General features: G+C 42.5%; 1 protein-coding gene across 3 annotated transcripts; it reads right to left on the reverse strand.

The window, feature by feature from the left end:
* Window positions 1-4,937: 4,937 nt before the first annotated feature.
* LOC128085389 (uncharacterized) lies at window positions 4,938-15,633 on the reverse strand. 3 transcript variants are annotated; one of them, XM_052692638.1, is made up of 6 exons: window positions 15,534-15,633; window positions 10,681-10,844; window positions 8,039-9,979; window positions 6,956-7,078; window positions 6,300-6,422; window positions 4,938-5,206 (listed from the first exon to the last, which is right to left on the reverse strand). In XM_052692638.1, exons 2-6 carry the CDS (start codon window positions 10,826-10,828, stop codon window positions 5,169-5,171), a joined length of 2,373 nt encoding a protein of 790 aa, XP_052548598.1. In that variant the 5' UTR covers window positions 10,829-10,844; window positions 15,534-15,633; the 3' UTR covers window positions 4,938-5,168. The 3 variants fall into 3 exon arrangements, with proteins under 3 accessions (XP_052548598.1, XP_052548595.1, XP_052548596.1); XM_052692635.1 differs by lacking the exon at window positions 15,534-15,633 and adding an exon at window positions 11,710-11,992; XM_052692636.1 differs by lacking the exon at window positions 15,534-15,633 and adding an exon at window positions 11,526-11,652.
* Between the last annotated feature and the right edge of the window lie 69 nt (window positions 15,634-15,702).

Raw genomic sequence — 15,702 nt, forward strand, 5'->3', positions numbered from 1 at the left:
ATTTTCATCAGTGACGAACAAGAGCCTGCACCACACCTGTAAAAATCTGTACCAGAGGTGACCCATTGTCACTGCCACCACTAAGATGCACCACTCACAGCCTCACATCCACTGCTCTCCTTAAACATTTAGCAACAATGAATGTCAAAAGGTGCCTTCCCCCTCTCTCCCTCCCCAGAGGAGTTCATTGCCACACCTTTGCCTGGTCAGCACTTCCACATCAGTTGCCTTTTGGTCAGACTGCTCCTCTGCTGCCATCTGCCACATGGCAACAACTTGCAATGGGATAATGGTAGGAAGGTTCAACCTCTACCGCCATACAGCCGATGTCCACCTCTGATAGCATGGGCCAACATAATAAAATAGGAGGTTTTACTTTTAGAGCAGCCCTCCTAAAGTATATACTATAATTCACATATAAGCAACAAAACATGTTTCATTATTTTTATTACAACATTAAAGAAAAAGAACAACAGAAACAAAAAACTAAAGGGATATTTGACTTTTTTATGGAACTACTCCATCGGTCTGGTTTGATGACAGTGGCTGCAATACCCAGTGACTTCTCAAGCTGTTCAGAGATTTTTGATGAAGTTTTACTCTTCCTGTGCATATTTGCCCTTAACAGTTGCTCACAAATATGCACACTGCCAAAAAGCAATGGCTTGAATAAGGTGAGACTGAAAGCAAGAACCGTTTCTCTCTGATCAGCGAGGGCTTATAAAGGTCTGGTAAAGAAACAATCAGATTGAGTTGAACATCTGACTGCAACTTCATGCACTGCTTTTGAAAATTTGCTGGTAATGTATTTATGTCAACTTAGAATGGAGTTGCAAACAAATTGATTTCCACCCCCTCCTCCTCAATCTTGAAGAACATTCTCAAATTCTTGTATCAAAATAGAAAGCATAACTACATATTTCTCACTGTTCTTGGGACTGTGTTTAGCCACTATATCAAACTGCACACAATTATTTGCCATAAACTGTGTTGCAGTGCCCTGCACCCTCCTTGTGTCCCAGTTTCAGCCCAGACAGTGCCAATCTTGCAGCACTGTGCTTGCTGTGAGCAATGGGTGCACACCCAGCCACCTAATGGGGAAGAGCCATAATCAGGGGGTGGTCACATTGCAGGCTGTGCTGGGCCACAGAATGCACATTCCTGCCCTCATTTCCACACTGGTTGTTTTGCCCACGTCATTCTCAGTGTTATAAATTTCAGCTATTCCCAACATACAGATTTTAATAAGCATCTACCCAAACTCATTAAAGTAGGGCCAGTTTCAAAGTTGAAAATTTAGCACACTCTCAACTTGGTAAGGGTTTCTAGTAGCAGTAACTGGTGTGAGGGCACTCGGAGAAACACAGTGCATTTAATCACTTCACATTTTAAGCAGTGCCAAAGCTATTATTTTAGAGACTCCAGCTCTTTAAGAAATACATGGACTAGAGATAAGTTCTAACACTTGTTTTAGTAATGGAAAATTGTTCAATCCAGAAGTAATTCTAGAAAGCAGGATAGGAATCTGTATTCCTGAAAGATGGATTAGCCTTATTTATACCTCAGCACTGGACTATCCATTTTCTATTAAAGGAACAAGTTATTTCCTTGTCATTACTGCCTTCTTTATAGTGTCTATATTTGAACATTATACTGAAACTTGAGTTGTAACAGTAGCATGAACCTATTAATCCCATGGATCTAAACAAATGTGAACTGTAGCCGATACACAACTCTTTGGCAATACTGCTATAACTAATGATTTTCAGCTCTTAGATACAATTAATATTCCAAACCAGTCTTTCCAGAAAGATTACTTCAGTGGTAAAATGACATTTTTTCAGCCATGAAATGACCCAGGTTTTAACATCTCTCTGCCTGAAATGACCAATGGCTGTGAGTCAGAGAACCTTTTTCTTTTTAAAAAATAAAAAAAAAAACATTTTTCCTCACCTCCCTTAAAATGCAATTACTGTTTCAACCACTGAATCTTGTCTGCCTTCTATTATTTTAGCAGAAAGACATGCTATTACTGTTTCCCAGGATAAGGCAGAAAACAGGACATTAAGAGAGGAATCTTTATGTCACGTAGATGCTATAAAGTCTAAAATTAAAATACAGAATTAAAATCTGACAAACTAACATAACCATTGGCTTCACTGTAATGATCATATTCCACCCACTTTGCAACAGAGGTTGCAATTGGCCACAAGCAATGACTTCAAAATTGAGTCCAACACAACACCTGACATGGCAGTTTCAGAACCCCTACTGCTCATTACTGCTCTGCCAATAAGTACATGGCTTCTCCACTGTCCTTCAGGGGATGTTGCAGATGGCATGTGAATACTTCAGAGGCTGTACAATACCGTTATGGCTTTAAGCTTACAGCAGTGCTAGCACCATAGTTACTCATCACTAGGCAATCTAGCTTCACAGGGAACAGAGTTGACACATGTCTATATGCATCTATAAGCAGAAATTGATTCTGAGACAGCACAGGCTAGTTACCTGTCTGAACAAAAAGAGGCTGGGCTTCAATTCACAGCCTTTTGTAAACTATGAACCGTGTTTTAACTTTTCTAAGCCACATCCATCTCACTCACTGGAACATTAAATAGAGTTGTAAACCAACTGACTTAAGACAGTGCATAGATCATTTATGCCACTGACTGAAGAAAAAGCCAAGTAAAAGGTACAGTTTTAAGACCACAGTACTAGTTCTGTGGAGCACAGCACACCAAACATACATAACACTAATGCATTATTTTTCACACAATGCCACGTAAGTAATCCCTACTGCTTCTTCCTCACATCTTCCCAGGAGCCATTATCACCCAGCTCTAAACTGCTCCTTATCTCTGGGTAGAAAGCACACAGACTGATACCAGACCTGTAAAAGGATGGACTAGTATGATTTTGGGATAACTCTGGAATATCAGTCACTGCCAAAAATGAGTTCCTTCTGCCTGCTAGGTCACAAGTATTCCATTACCAGACAAGACGACAACAAACAAATCTGTCAGCAGAAGCTACTTAGTACTCAATTTCAAAGCCACACTCAAGGGGAAATTGTCAGCCTTTACCTCAGAGGTCTTAGCTACAGTCATTTAGTCTTCAACTTGAAGTAATTCTGCTGCTAACTCTTGCCACCACAATAAAGGTCTAACCCTCTTTCCTATACTAGATAGGTAAGAGCAGAAGTCCCCATACTTTTCAGAGCAGGAACAGTATTACAGAAGCTCCATGTCTGAAAGAACTGTTCCCCAGTTTACTGAGTTTCTGATGCAATGCAGGTTCTGTGCAGCATAGTTTGCTATTTCCTTGTTATGTACTTAAGAGGAAAAGAAAAACAACAAAAAGCAATCTGCACCAACACTGCTGAGTTCTCTCTCCTACTACCTTGGGAGTAAAGGCTATAATTACAGCACCTCTTAAACAGAGGTTTCTACAAGTGCTATTAAAAAACAATAGCCAAGGGACAATTGAGTAGTGGAGACCTTCTCTCTAGCTTTGTGCAGTTTCCTTATCTTTTTCTCACTGCCACTTTATTTGGGAATCAATAATAGCTTCCTGCTTTGTTTTTCTCATGAGGTAATGACCTCATGACTCAGAATTCTTGTATAGTCTACATAATTTACATAAAGAAATAACTTTCTTAGAAGTGAAAAAGCTCAGATGTTTTGGTGCTATGATTAGGCTATTTTGGTTATTTACAAATCGTTCAACAAGAGATCTAGTTTTATCACCTTAGTTTTACAGGAGAATTTATGTAGCAAGGTGCCAAAGCCAGCGTGAAATTTTACAGGAGTTTTTAAGAACAGTGTTGTGCCTCATTCCCTGACTCGGACTTAGCAGCAAAATAAGAGTCATCAGTTACATCTCTTTTTCTGTAGAGACTCTGACCTGGAGAGAAGGAGGAACATAATATCAGCACAGTATTTTAGCTTTAGTCCTCCAATCATAGCTTTGAGAGAATAAAACGAGGAACCATGGGATTGCTCAGGTTGAAAAAGACCTTAAAGATCATCAGGTCTAGCCACAACCCAACCATACTACCCTGACTGTCATGTTCCACCACTAAATCACATCCCTGAGCACCACATCCAGAAAAATTTTAAACACATTCAAGGATGGTGACTCAACCACCTCCCTAGGGAACCTATTCCAGCAATTAACAATCCTTTCTGTAAAGAAGTCCTTCTAGATATCCAACCTAAACCTCCCCAGCACAACTTGAGGCCATTTCCCCTCATCCTGTCACCAGTGAGAAGAGACCAGTGCTGCAGTCACCTTTCAGGTATTTGAAGAGAGCAGTAAGGTCTCCCCTCAGCCTCCTCTTCCCAGACTGAACAGCCCCAGTTCCTTCAGTCTCTCCTCACAGGCCATATTCTCCAAGCCCTTCCCCAGCCTTGCTGCCCTTCTTTGGTCCTGCTCCAGCACCTCCATGTCCTTTCTGTGCTGAGGTACCCAAAACTGAACACAGCACTCGAGGTGAGGCCTCACCAGTGCTGAGTACAGGGCAGGATGACTGCCCTGGTCCTGCTCACCATTCCTGATACAAGCCAGGATGCCACTGGCCTTCTTGGCCACCTGGGCACGCTGCTGGCTCATATTCAGCCATCTATCGGTACACCACTGCAAGTCATTGTAACTTACATATCAAGTCAGTAGTTGACCTCATACAGCTTAAACTGTAGTCCTTTATAATTTCACAGAAAGAAAGAAAACCAACAAACAGCCAAATATCCAGCCAATGGAAGATAAACTTATAGCTATGTCCATATCACATAGACTAACCATGAGATGCCACTGACAGGCTTTGTAGTCCTATTGAGCTGAAGGACAGGGCAGCAGTAACTGGCGTGCTGTAAGAGTATGACGGGGATATGCATGCATCAGTAGTTTTTATTTCCATGTACAAATGGAGTCTTAAATGCACTTCTATTAAGTTTATTATTTAAATAGTGGATGCATTAGTTACAAAAAGTGACTTAGTTTAGTGTTACATACTTACTACAGTTTAATTGCAGCATCATAAATATGGAGGGCACTTCTTACCCTTGAAGAGTGCACAGCAACTTACAAGATATACAAGAATATTAATTTACTTTTGGTTTCTTGCAAGCCTATGATATTTTTCTCCCCTCCTGCCCCAATATTTGCAGTTATCTTCTCTTATAAAGAGACCTCCTTGCTCCACGCCCTAAAGGAAAAAAATTAATGGTTAAGTTACACATACTCTGTGTAAAACAGGTCAACTCGCTTCCAAAGGAAGGCCAAACATCAATGACTGCCCTTTCTTATTGCAGGAAAAGATGCTCGTGATTGAAATTTTAAGTTGGTACTCAAATGCCCAGCAAATTAAATTCTGGGGACAGGATGCTGGACTGCAAAATATCCCAGTGTGACAGATAGGCAGGAGTTTCATATCAAACTTAATTTTTCAGTGTACTCTTGTTGAACAGAAGGCATCCAAGATTCACCAACTACTTCTGAGAAAAATGTAAGAGGTCACTTGGGATTGCACAAGTTTCCTGAAAGCTCTTTCAGGAAATGGTCAACAACTAAAGGTTACACATCCATGTTTAGTAAGACGTCATGACTGACACCAACTTAGAGTAACAGGATTGATTTCAGTCAAATCTGTTTCAGGTACTGAAAATACAAGGAACTGTAAATCCCATTTAATGTTGCATTTGCTTTGAGAGAAGAAAGTCTCCTCTTAAGCATTTCCCAACTAAACATTTAGGTTGGCTTAGCTTATGCTAAACTGTTCTTTCCTAGAAGGAATTAAGATCTTTTAGAGAGCTCCTTTATATATTGATCCATTTCAATTTTTAGCTTTCTGGACTCTCCCACAAATGCAAAAAAAAAAAAAAAACAAAAAACAAAAACCATATTGGTTATTGAATTTACAACTAGCAATAAGTTCCTACTTAAAGTTCTTAGGAATTATCTATGTGCATTTGTGTTGAATCAAGACACCTATTTTGGCTGAAACAGGCCTATAGCTTAAAGACAGCAAAAAGTGACACAGGAACCAAGAGTTAAATGAAATACTTTGAAAAGCAAATAGACCAAAGTAGTGTTTCTCCTCCTAGAGTTAAGGAACCTAGCTCAGTCAGTGCTACAACAATCAGTATTCACAGTTAATTTCCCATTCAAAGTTTAACAAGTATTATTTTAAATTGCCTATATTTGCTATTATTTCACAAATAACCCAATGATATCCTTATATCAATGGACACATTGCTCCAAGATAGTAACAGCCAAATGTTTGTAAGAATCCTACCAACCTCTGCGTACGCTCCTTTTAGGCATCTCCCACACTTCCACTTCTTCCACCTCACATCTTGTGTCTCTGCGTTTTAGTGGGGGTTTGCCTATTCTCTTCTTTGGTTTAAGCAGAGGCAGGCTCCCTAGAGAAACACCAGTTGTATCTTGAGGTCATATGAAAGCAAATTTAAGCTCAGCTTTCCTTCATTGCTTCTAGTGCTTCTCTTCCCCTCCTGTATACACACTACTCTGTGCCTATTCCAGTGGCAGATAGAAAGTAGAATGTATAGAAATCACATAATATCACTTGTCAGGATTAGGAACTACCACTGCATATGAACTTAAGAGATGCATTATTTGGGTGAAAATTTAATACTCCAGTTTATGACAAAGAAGCTTTGCACAAATAAGGGCTCTGTTTGGCCACATCACATTCAATATTCCCCATAATACCTTTAAATAAGCTTACTCTAACGTGCCACTATCTGCATATGTTTGTGTTTAAGAAGGATATGAAACATCCTGATATGTATTGGACTGACAACACACTTCAGTAGTAACAGAAAAGTTACAATTAGTTTCCTTATCTTCAAATCTTACCAAAACAGTAAGTTTACTGTGTTTCATACTACACTCTTCTGGCTATTTCATAAAACAAACACTGAAGAAAATGTACCTTGTTCTTTGCTCATGGCTTGGGGTGAGAGACTACCATGTATTTGTCCAGTGAATTTGGGTTTAGCACCACTTCTAATCCAATACTCTTCAGATGGCATCCCCATGCTCTCCCTCAGTCTTCCTAATAGAAGAGTTGATTAAAAAAATAAATAAATAAAAAAAATCAGTATTCTTGCTTGCTTATGTTAAGATACTGTTCAATCAACCAGACAGTTTGCCAGAATGCAAAGCTAGCCACTGAATCTTAAGAGTCTTTCAGAAACAAAAACATAACTTTGTTGACCACATGACAAAAATTGCAGATTACAGGCTGCTTTAGTTAAATCTGTAGATTAAAAAAAAAAAACAAAACAAAAACATTACCCATATTACTAGAAGTAGATCCTCTTTCAGATCCTCTTCATAGTAAGATTACACTAAGCAGCAATCTCTCAGTGTACCAGTTATGAACTTTAGTAATTCTGCTTATTCTCACTTCCAATTAAAAAGATACTAGTAGAAATTGGATTAAGTAAATAAAACTTTCCCAGAAATGTAGTAGTTTCACACTGATTTTATAAAAACATAGCAAAACTTTGTTGCTAACTGCAAGACAGCAGCCAACAACAACAAAAATCAATGGTTTGATGCTCCTGCAGAGAAGGGAAGTTAGACAACGCATGGTCATCAGATTACAAGGAACTTCAGCGTGTTTAATCTACCTAACATCAACTGGGATGGAAGGTCAAGTCTGTTTAAATTTAAATCCTACGTTTCAAAAATATCATTAATCAATGGTAAACAAGTATAATTAAATTGACCTTAAGCTTTTCAAATGAATAAGTTACCACTAAGGTCAGGAAGTTAAGCCTATTAGTCTAACTCAAAGGACTTTATTACTGAGTTCTCTACTGACTGCATTTTGTGTCTTCAAACAGATGAAGATCTGCCTAAAAAATAATTCTGAAGTACTTCTGACTAAGCCAAAACTGAAATTATGTTCGACTCCTCCCATGCCCAACTGGTTCAGCCTACAGTTTGCAGTTGCAATTGTGCCCTTAAAGTTTTCTAACAAGCACCTTTTTCTCGGTACTTATCTTACCTCCCAAGAATTTCTGAAGTGTTCGCTTGTGTTCAACTTCTTCTCTTCTTGCCATTGGCCTCTTTCTTCCATAATACCCATAGTCACTATATACAACTTCATCTTGTTCTTTCTCCTTTGGTTTGTAAACAACACTGATGTTTTCACCAAACCTACTCCTAGTTTTTATCTTCTCTTGAGCAGGCCAGCTAATTAAGTGAGTTGGAAAAGCATTTTTTGGTGGCTTCCAAAGCATCCTTTGGCCAACCTGTTGGTACAAGTTTCCTTTACTTGGCATCAAGATCCCATATGGAGCAGCTTCTTGAAAGAAATACTCTATTTCATCCACATCATCATCTTCATACTCCTCATCCTCTTCATCTTCATCCTCCTCTTCTACCTGCATAGAGTATTCTTCTGAGTCCTCAATTTCTGACAAACTCTTGGCAGCTTTCTTCTTGAGAGAACAGATTTTTTTCCGACTAGAAGATCTAGGAAGGACTCTCAGCCTTCTACCTTTGCTGGAAGCCTCTTTAATCTTCGTGGTTGAAGCATTTTTGACATCTTGGCCATTCAAGCTGTTCACCTGCTCCCTTCCTACCGCTTCATCTTCATTGAGGGACCCACCACTTTTAATTTTCTCTTTCTCCAAGCCCTCTGTACTTTTCTGGAAGGTATACGTGCTTTTCTGAAGCACATAGTCAGGTACAAAATAAGACACTGGGGCATTATCAATGGACGAGCCATCCTCTCTAGAGGACATGTCATCAGAAGAAAGACTAAGTACACTTTGACGTTTTCTTTGTGGCAAACACATGTCATAGCTGTAGTTCGCATCCATATTATCCAAACAAGCCAGCCAGCTGTTAGAAGGAACATACTTCTCAACTGATTCTTCACACCAAATGCTTCTATCTGTTTGACTTTCATTGTTAGCGCTATGGCTTAAATTCAGCTTTTTCTGCTGAAAACTCAAGTCACTCATTACCTCCATACTAGATGGAAGCAATCCCGCTTGTTGAATAAAGCTGGACTCTTCTTGAGAAGTTTTTGAACCTGTGGATCTCCTAGAGCTAGATTTCTTAGCTACTAGCACATCCTGTCTTACTGCTGGTTGGTCTATGGTAACAGATCTTGCTAATTCTGCTAGTTGTACTGCCATGGCTTCACCTGGAGGGGATTTTGCCCGTTGACCTGCAGTCACCTGCTTTTCCACATCCAGCTTCACTTCATTATCTTGGACATCTTTTTCTTGCATAGTTTCAACACTTTGTTTTGAAGAGAGGACAGCTTTTCTCTCATCTATGTAAGTTCCTGGCACCAATTTCTCCCCTTCATGAGGGCCATATATCATTCCCTCACATGAGCTAACAGAAAATACATCACGCTGCACCACGTTCTCTGGGACTGGTTTACCACTTGCCACATCATACAAAGGAATGGTTTCTTTAAAGGACTTCCACAGTTGAATAGCTGGAGAGCCATTTCCGTATTCTATTCTCACCTCTTCCTTCTCAAAGGCATAGCTTCCAGTAGGAAGATTTCTATACTGTGTAGAGCTGGAAGGACTATTATGAAACTCCCTGTCTACCACAATGGAAGATCCAGACAGATCTTGTTTCTCTGAAGTACTTTCAGTCTCTGTACCTATACCAGAAGAAACACAGGCTATATTTCCTGCATCACAACCTTTCGTTTCTGTATGGGTATCTTGATGCTTTTTCTGCTTGTTTTCAGGCTGTCTAGGATCAGTCTGTGTTTCTTTTGTCTCTGTTTTTCTCCCAGGGGAACTGTAGTGTCTAAATCGCGTTGCATGATAAAACATGGGAGAGGGTGGGGGAGCATTAAAATAAGGCCTTCTGTTAATTCTTGCATGCACTGGATGCTGTGGAACAAAAAATCCAGGGTACTCATGGAGTGCAACAGAATAAAGCGGAAAATATGGATGTCCACCCCGGAACCCTAAATAATTAGAAACAAAAAAGAAATACCTCATTTCTGAAACAAGCCATTCTGATTAGTAACAGCAGTCACAGTGTACAGGAGCACATAACAGAGCAATGAGATCAGACACACGGGCAGTTAAAGCACTCCAGTTATCAATATCTGGAAGCAAGTCTCATAGGGAACCCACAGTCTTCTGCATTACAGAACAGCTTATCTGGACAACACCACTTCAGAACAAAGCTTAGTTTTACTCCCTGAAACATGCTATTTTGCTGCTTTTTGTTTGCTTGTTGCCTCTCCCTTCTTTTACACATTGTTCTATAACATCATCTTCACTAACAGAGTTCCAGATAGAAATTAACATGGGTATACTGTTCACAAGATGTATTATGATATTGTAGGTTCTCTTTCAAATTTGTATTTATACATACCTAAAACATGTATATAAGAAGCTTACTCAAACATATTCATTTTAGTCATATTTAGAGCTCTGTATCCACAGGATAACAGTTACCATCTTGCAGAGTTCCCATTCTCCAGAATGAGATGCATTTCAACACAAGCAGGCCACAATTGATTAACATTTCTGAAATTCAGTCCTTAACAAGACAAACCTTACATTAATTCCCCTTTGAACTCACAGGCAGCTTTTTTAAACACACATTTCTCCACTCTAGGAGCAATTCACTACTTCAGGTAGCTGTCATTTACCTTACCTGGTGCAGGCACACAGTATGGATTGTATGTATGGCTGAGGTACCATGGATGTTGAAAAGGTTGCTGCGCTGTTGGCTGCGCATAGAAGAAGGGTCTTGAGTGGTTCGTGGAATATGATCCACTCTCTGAAGCAGGTGCAGAATTCATTTTCTTTTTCTTAACACTGTAAAAAAGATAGGTGATTTGGATTAAGCACTTTAAAACACACATAACTTGATGGTTCTTATATTCAATCAGAATTCAGCAGACAATTCTCTCCCTATATTTCTAACCCAGTGAAACAATATACTTCTAAGATGACTACTGTCTTCCATACAGAAGTTAGAAGACTAGTACTATCAAAGTTATTACTGTCAAAGACCCTAGTCGCCTTTTGATAAGTAAGCTTTTCTATATATAACTTGTAGTATTAGTACTTCAAGTTAATCACATAACACATTTTAAAAATACAGTAACTTCAAGGTAGTCTTGCATATATATAAGTGGTTTTTCCACCAGTTTAGCTTTTGGCCAATTGGTTTTGAGCAAAAGATCTCAAGGAAAAGAAGAAAACAATCAGGTTTCGTATTTCATGAAGAAAGCACTTCTAGATGTTATCACATATGCTGTATTTGAGATCACAGTAGAGGCACTGATCCAGAGCTCTTACATTAAATACACACAACAACAGCAATAGTTAAATAATTCAGTGAAACTACGCTTCCTGTGCTTAAGTTAAGGCAACAACAAAAAACCCTAAGAAAAACTCCTACACATAAGTTCACATTCAGAGCCACACAAGGCTCACAAACCAGAACTCCCATACTTCAGCATTTCCTCAGCTAAGAGATTCACTCATACCAACCCAGTCAAGTAGTGTGATATTGTACAGCTTAGAAGCAGGAGTATAAGAATGCAAGGAAGGTCTCTGGTCTACGCAGAAACAGACAGCTACTCAGCTATTTACATCTACAGAATGTAAATATTAAGGAAATTCAGAGAAAAAAGATTTAAAAACAAAAAAAAAAAAACCAAAAAACAATTCTGACCTGTTACAAGCTAGCATACAACTCAGGTCTAGAGTCTCAGAAAGCCCTCAAGAGAATTGGAGCCCTCTCCAGTTTCCATCCAGAACAGTCTGCCCAGCTTTTTCAAGCACCAAAAACCTACAACCCTCTTTTACTCAATCAGGCCAAAGAGGCCCAAGGCATAAAGAAGGTTGGAAAAAAAAAAAAAAAAAAAAAAAACCAACACAAAAAAAACCTACAAAAAGCCAAGCTGCTTCTCCCCCCACTAAAGCCCCTCAAAATTAATGTCCTTGCTGCTGCTACCTCCAGCCCAGCAAGAAACTACCTCTCTCCTCAGCTTAGCCTCTTTATGGGAGGCAGCTGCTGCTTGCCCACTCCCTCTTCCACCTGCATCTCATTTGGCCATGATGCAGGGGCCCCTTCCATCCAGTGGAAGGCAGAATCAAAACATGAAGATAGGAATAGCAGTAAAAGCTTTTATCCTGCAGGAAGAAACATGTTGGTATTGTTCCCATGACTGGAATTGTGTAGTGGATGGCTACAAGCTCTTCAGAAGGGATAAGCAAGGAAGGAGGGAGTGGTGGTGTGTCTCTGTGCTCGAAAATGTTTGAATTATTGATCTCAGGCTGGAAAGGATAAGTCTCTGTGGATAAAAAATCAGGGTGAAGGCCAACAGGGATGATCATTCTTGTGGGGGTCTTTTATAGGCTGCCTAAAACTGGAAAGAGATGGACGACGTGTCCTACGAGCAGCAGGCAGAAGTTGTGCAATTGTCAGTGCTGTTCTTATGGGAGACTTCAACTTCCCTGACGTATACTGGAAATATAGCAGCCTAGGAGGCTTCTAGAGAGTATGGAAGGCAAATTCCTGATGCAGCTGGTAATAGAGATTACTAGGGCAGGTGCCCTGCTAGACCTGCTGTTCACAGAGGACTGGTGGGAGATGTGAAGGCTGGGAGCTGTCCTGGCCAGAGTGACCAGGAAATGGTAGAGTTCTCTATTCTTGGTGAAGTCAGGAGTGAGGTCAGCAAAACTGCTGCCTCACTTCTGGAGGGCAGACTTTGAACTACACAGGACAGTAGTGAGGAGAATCCCTTGGGAGCCTGTTCTGAAGGGTAAAGGGATCCAGGAAGGCTGGCTGCTCCTCAGGAAGGAAGTCTTAAAGACGCAGGAGCGCAGGAGCAGGCTGTCTGTGCTATAAGATGTGCTCGTGGGGAAGCAGACCAGCTTGGATGAACAGGGAATGTTTTGTAAGGCTCCAGGAGAAGATGAGTCTACCTCATGGTAGAGATGGGCAACTCCGGGAGAGTACAAAGAAGTTGCTGGTATATGCAGGAAGAAAATTAGGAAAGCAAAAGCCCTGCTTGAATTCAACTTGGCCACTGTAGTAAAAGACAAAAATGTTCTACAAATAGATTAAAAGTAAGAGGAGAACAAAGGAAAATCTTCATCCTCTACTGGATGTAGTGGGGAATGTGAACACTGAGGATAAGGAAAAGGCTGAGGTTCTCAAGGCCTTCTTGACGTCTGTTTTTAAAAGTCAGACCAGTTATCCTTGGGGTACTCTACCTCCTGACCTGGAAGGCTGGGATGGGCAGCAGAATAAACCACCCATTATTCAGGTGAACAGTCAGAGACCTGCTACTCCATGTGGACTGTCATAAGTCCATGGGGCCATATGTGATCCACCCCAGGATGCTGAGGGTGCTGGCAGAGGTCATTACCTCTTTCTATCGTCTATCAGTGTCCCTGGTAACCAGAATGGTCCCAGAAGGCTGGAGGCTTGCTAATGTGACCACAATTTACAAGAAGGGTCATAAGGAGGAGCTGGAGAGCTACAGGCCAGTCAGCTTGACCTCGGTGCCAAGAAAGGTTATGGATCAGATCATCTTGAGATGATACGGCATGTGCGGGACAACCGAGGGATCAGGTCCAGCCAGCATGAGTCCATGAAATGCAGGTCCTGTTTGGCCAACCTCATCTCCTTCTATGACCAGGTGATCAGTCTGGTGGATGAGGGAAAGACTGTAGACAGTCTACCTAGACTTTAGCAAAGTAGTGTCTCCCACAGTATTCTTCTGGGGCCCAGAGAGCGGAGGTGAATGGAGCTGCTAGCTGGCGATACGTCATGAGTGGTGTTCTGTTCCAGTGGGGCCGGTCCTGTTTGATACCTTTACTGGTGACCTGGATTAGGGGATTGAGTGCACCTTCAGTAAGTTTGTAGATGACACCACGTTGTGAGAAGTGTTGCCCTTTAAAGGACATGCTGGATTGCTGGGCTGAGGCCAATGGGTTCAACAAGACCAAGTGCCGGGTCCTGCATTTTGGGGTCATATCCCCAGGCAACACTAAAGTTTTGGGGCAGAGTGGCTACCTCTAGTGCAGAGGTAAAGAACCTCTACATGAGCCATTAGTGTGCTCAGGTGGCCAAGAAGACCAAAGGCATCCTAGCTTGTATCAGAAATAGTGTTGCCAGCAGGAGCAGGGAAGTGATCATCCCCCTGTATTCAGCTCTGGTGAGGCTGTGCCTCAAGTACTGAGTTCAGTTTGGGGCTCCTTGCTACAGGAAAGACATTGAGGCCCTAAAGTGTGTCCAGAGAAGGGCAACAAAGCTGGTGAGGGGTTTGGACCAGAGGCCTTATGAGGAGTGACTGAGGAACTGGGGTTGTTCAGTCTGGAGATAAAGGAGGCTCTGGGGAGGCCTTATTACCCCCTACAGTTACCTGAAAGGATGCTGTGGAGAGGTGGGGGCTGGCTTTTTCTCCCAGGTAACTAGCGATAGAATGAGAGGGAATGGCTTCAATTTGTGCCAGGGGAGGTTCAGGTTGGATATTAGGAAAAACTTCTCTGAAAGTGGCCAGGCACTGGAATGGGCTGCCCAGGAAAGTGGTGGAGTCGCCAACCCTGGAGGCATTCAGAAAATGTGTAGATGTGATACTAAGGAACATGGTTTAGTGGGGAAATACTGATAGTAAGTGGACAGTTGGACTACACGATCTTAGAGATCATCCTCAGAGGAGATGTGGTCAACATAGCCCCACACGGGGTCCCAGGGAGAGACAGCAGAAGGTGGGAGCACAGGGAGCGTGTGTGCAAGCAGCGAGTGACCGGAGGCAAACAGAGGTGTGGCTGTTTGGAGGGAGTTGGTGTTTTTAAGCTGGGAAACACTCATGTCGCTTTATTTCTGTACTGTTCAGATTAAGCTTGCCTGCTTGCTGTAAGATGTGAACTGCGACATGGGCTGTGTATGGGAAGGATGATCTGGCAGGCACACCGTGTCGTTCTCTGACAGGGGCTCTCATGTGCTGACCGTGGGCCGCCTGCGTGCCTCACAGTGCATCTGGCATCCTCGGAATTCCCAGCTCATGCATTCACCGCAAAAAGCTTTCACCCTTAAAGGGAAAATCCCAGCCTTCCTTTCGGCGGGTAAAGGCTGTGGAGCTCAAACGGAAATAAATACAGCACAGAGCAGGGGGGGGTTGAATCTCCATGATCGCTGTGATCCTTTTCAGCCCAGGCCGTTCTGTGAAGTACACAGACGCTCCCCGGTTTCCAACGTATTCCTTATCGGGTGTGTTTTATTCTCGCGGCCCTCGCCTCTGCTGCTTCTCCCGCAGCCAGGCCTGACAGCCCGGCAGCGGCACTCGGGGACAACGATCCGGGGACAACGATCCCGACACAGCGCTCCCGCCTGCGCGACCCGCGGAGCCCAGCAGAGGGAGCCGCCGCTCGCTCGCTCTGTGGCCTGCGCGCACGCTCACTCTCTCCTCCCCGGACCCCTCTCCCGGCCCGCCCGCAACGCGCCTGCGCCTTCGGCGGCGGAAGCGCAGGGGCGGCCGCGGTTACCTTGGTGAGCGGGCGCTCGCGTAGGCAGGGGAAGCTCAGAGGAGTGGAACCGGAAATGGAGGCGGGCCGAGGCGCCGGACTTGGCGCGCTCGGGGATCTTCCTCCCCCCTCCTCCCCGCCTCGCGGCTCTGCGCACGCGCAGGGGCGGCCGCGCGCGGCGCGTCGTAAC

This window comes from Tympanuchus pallidicinctus, unplaced genomic scaffold (assembly GCF_026119805.1).
Source record: "Tympanuchus pallidicinctus isolate F22 unplaced genomic scaffold, pur_lepc_1.0 scaffold3, whole genome shotgun sequence".
Classification (NCBI taxonomy): Eukaryota; Metazoa; Chordata; class Aves; order Galliformes; family Phasianidae; genus Tympanuchus; species Tympanuchus pallidicinctus.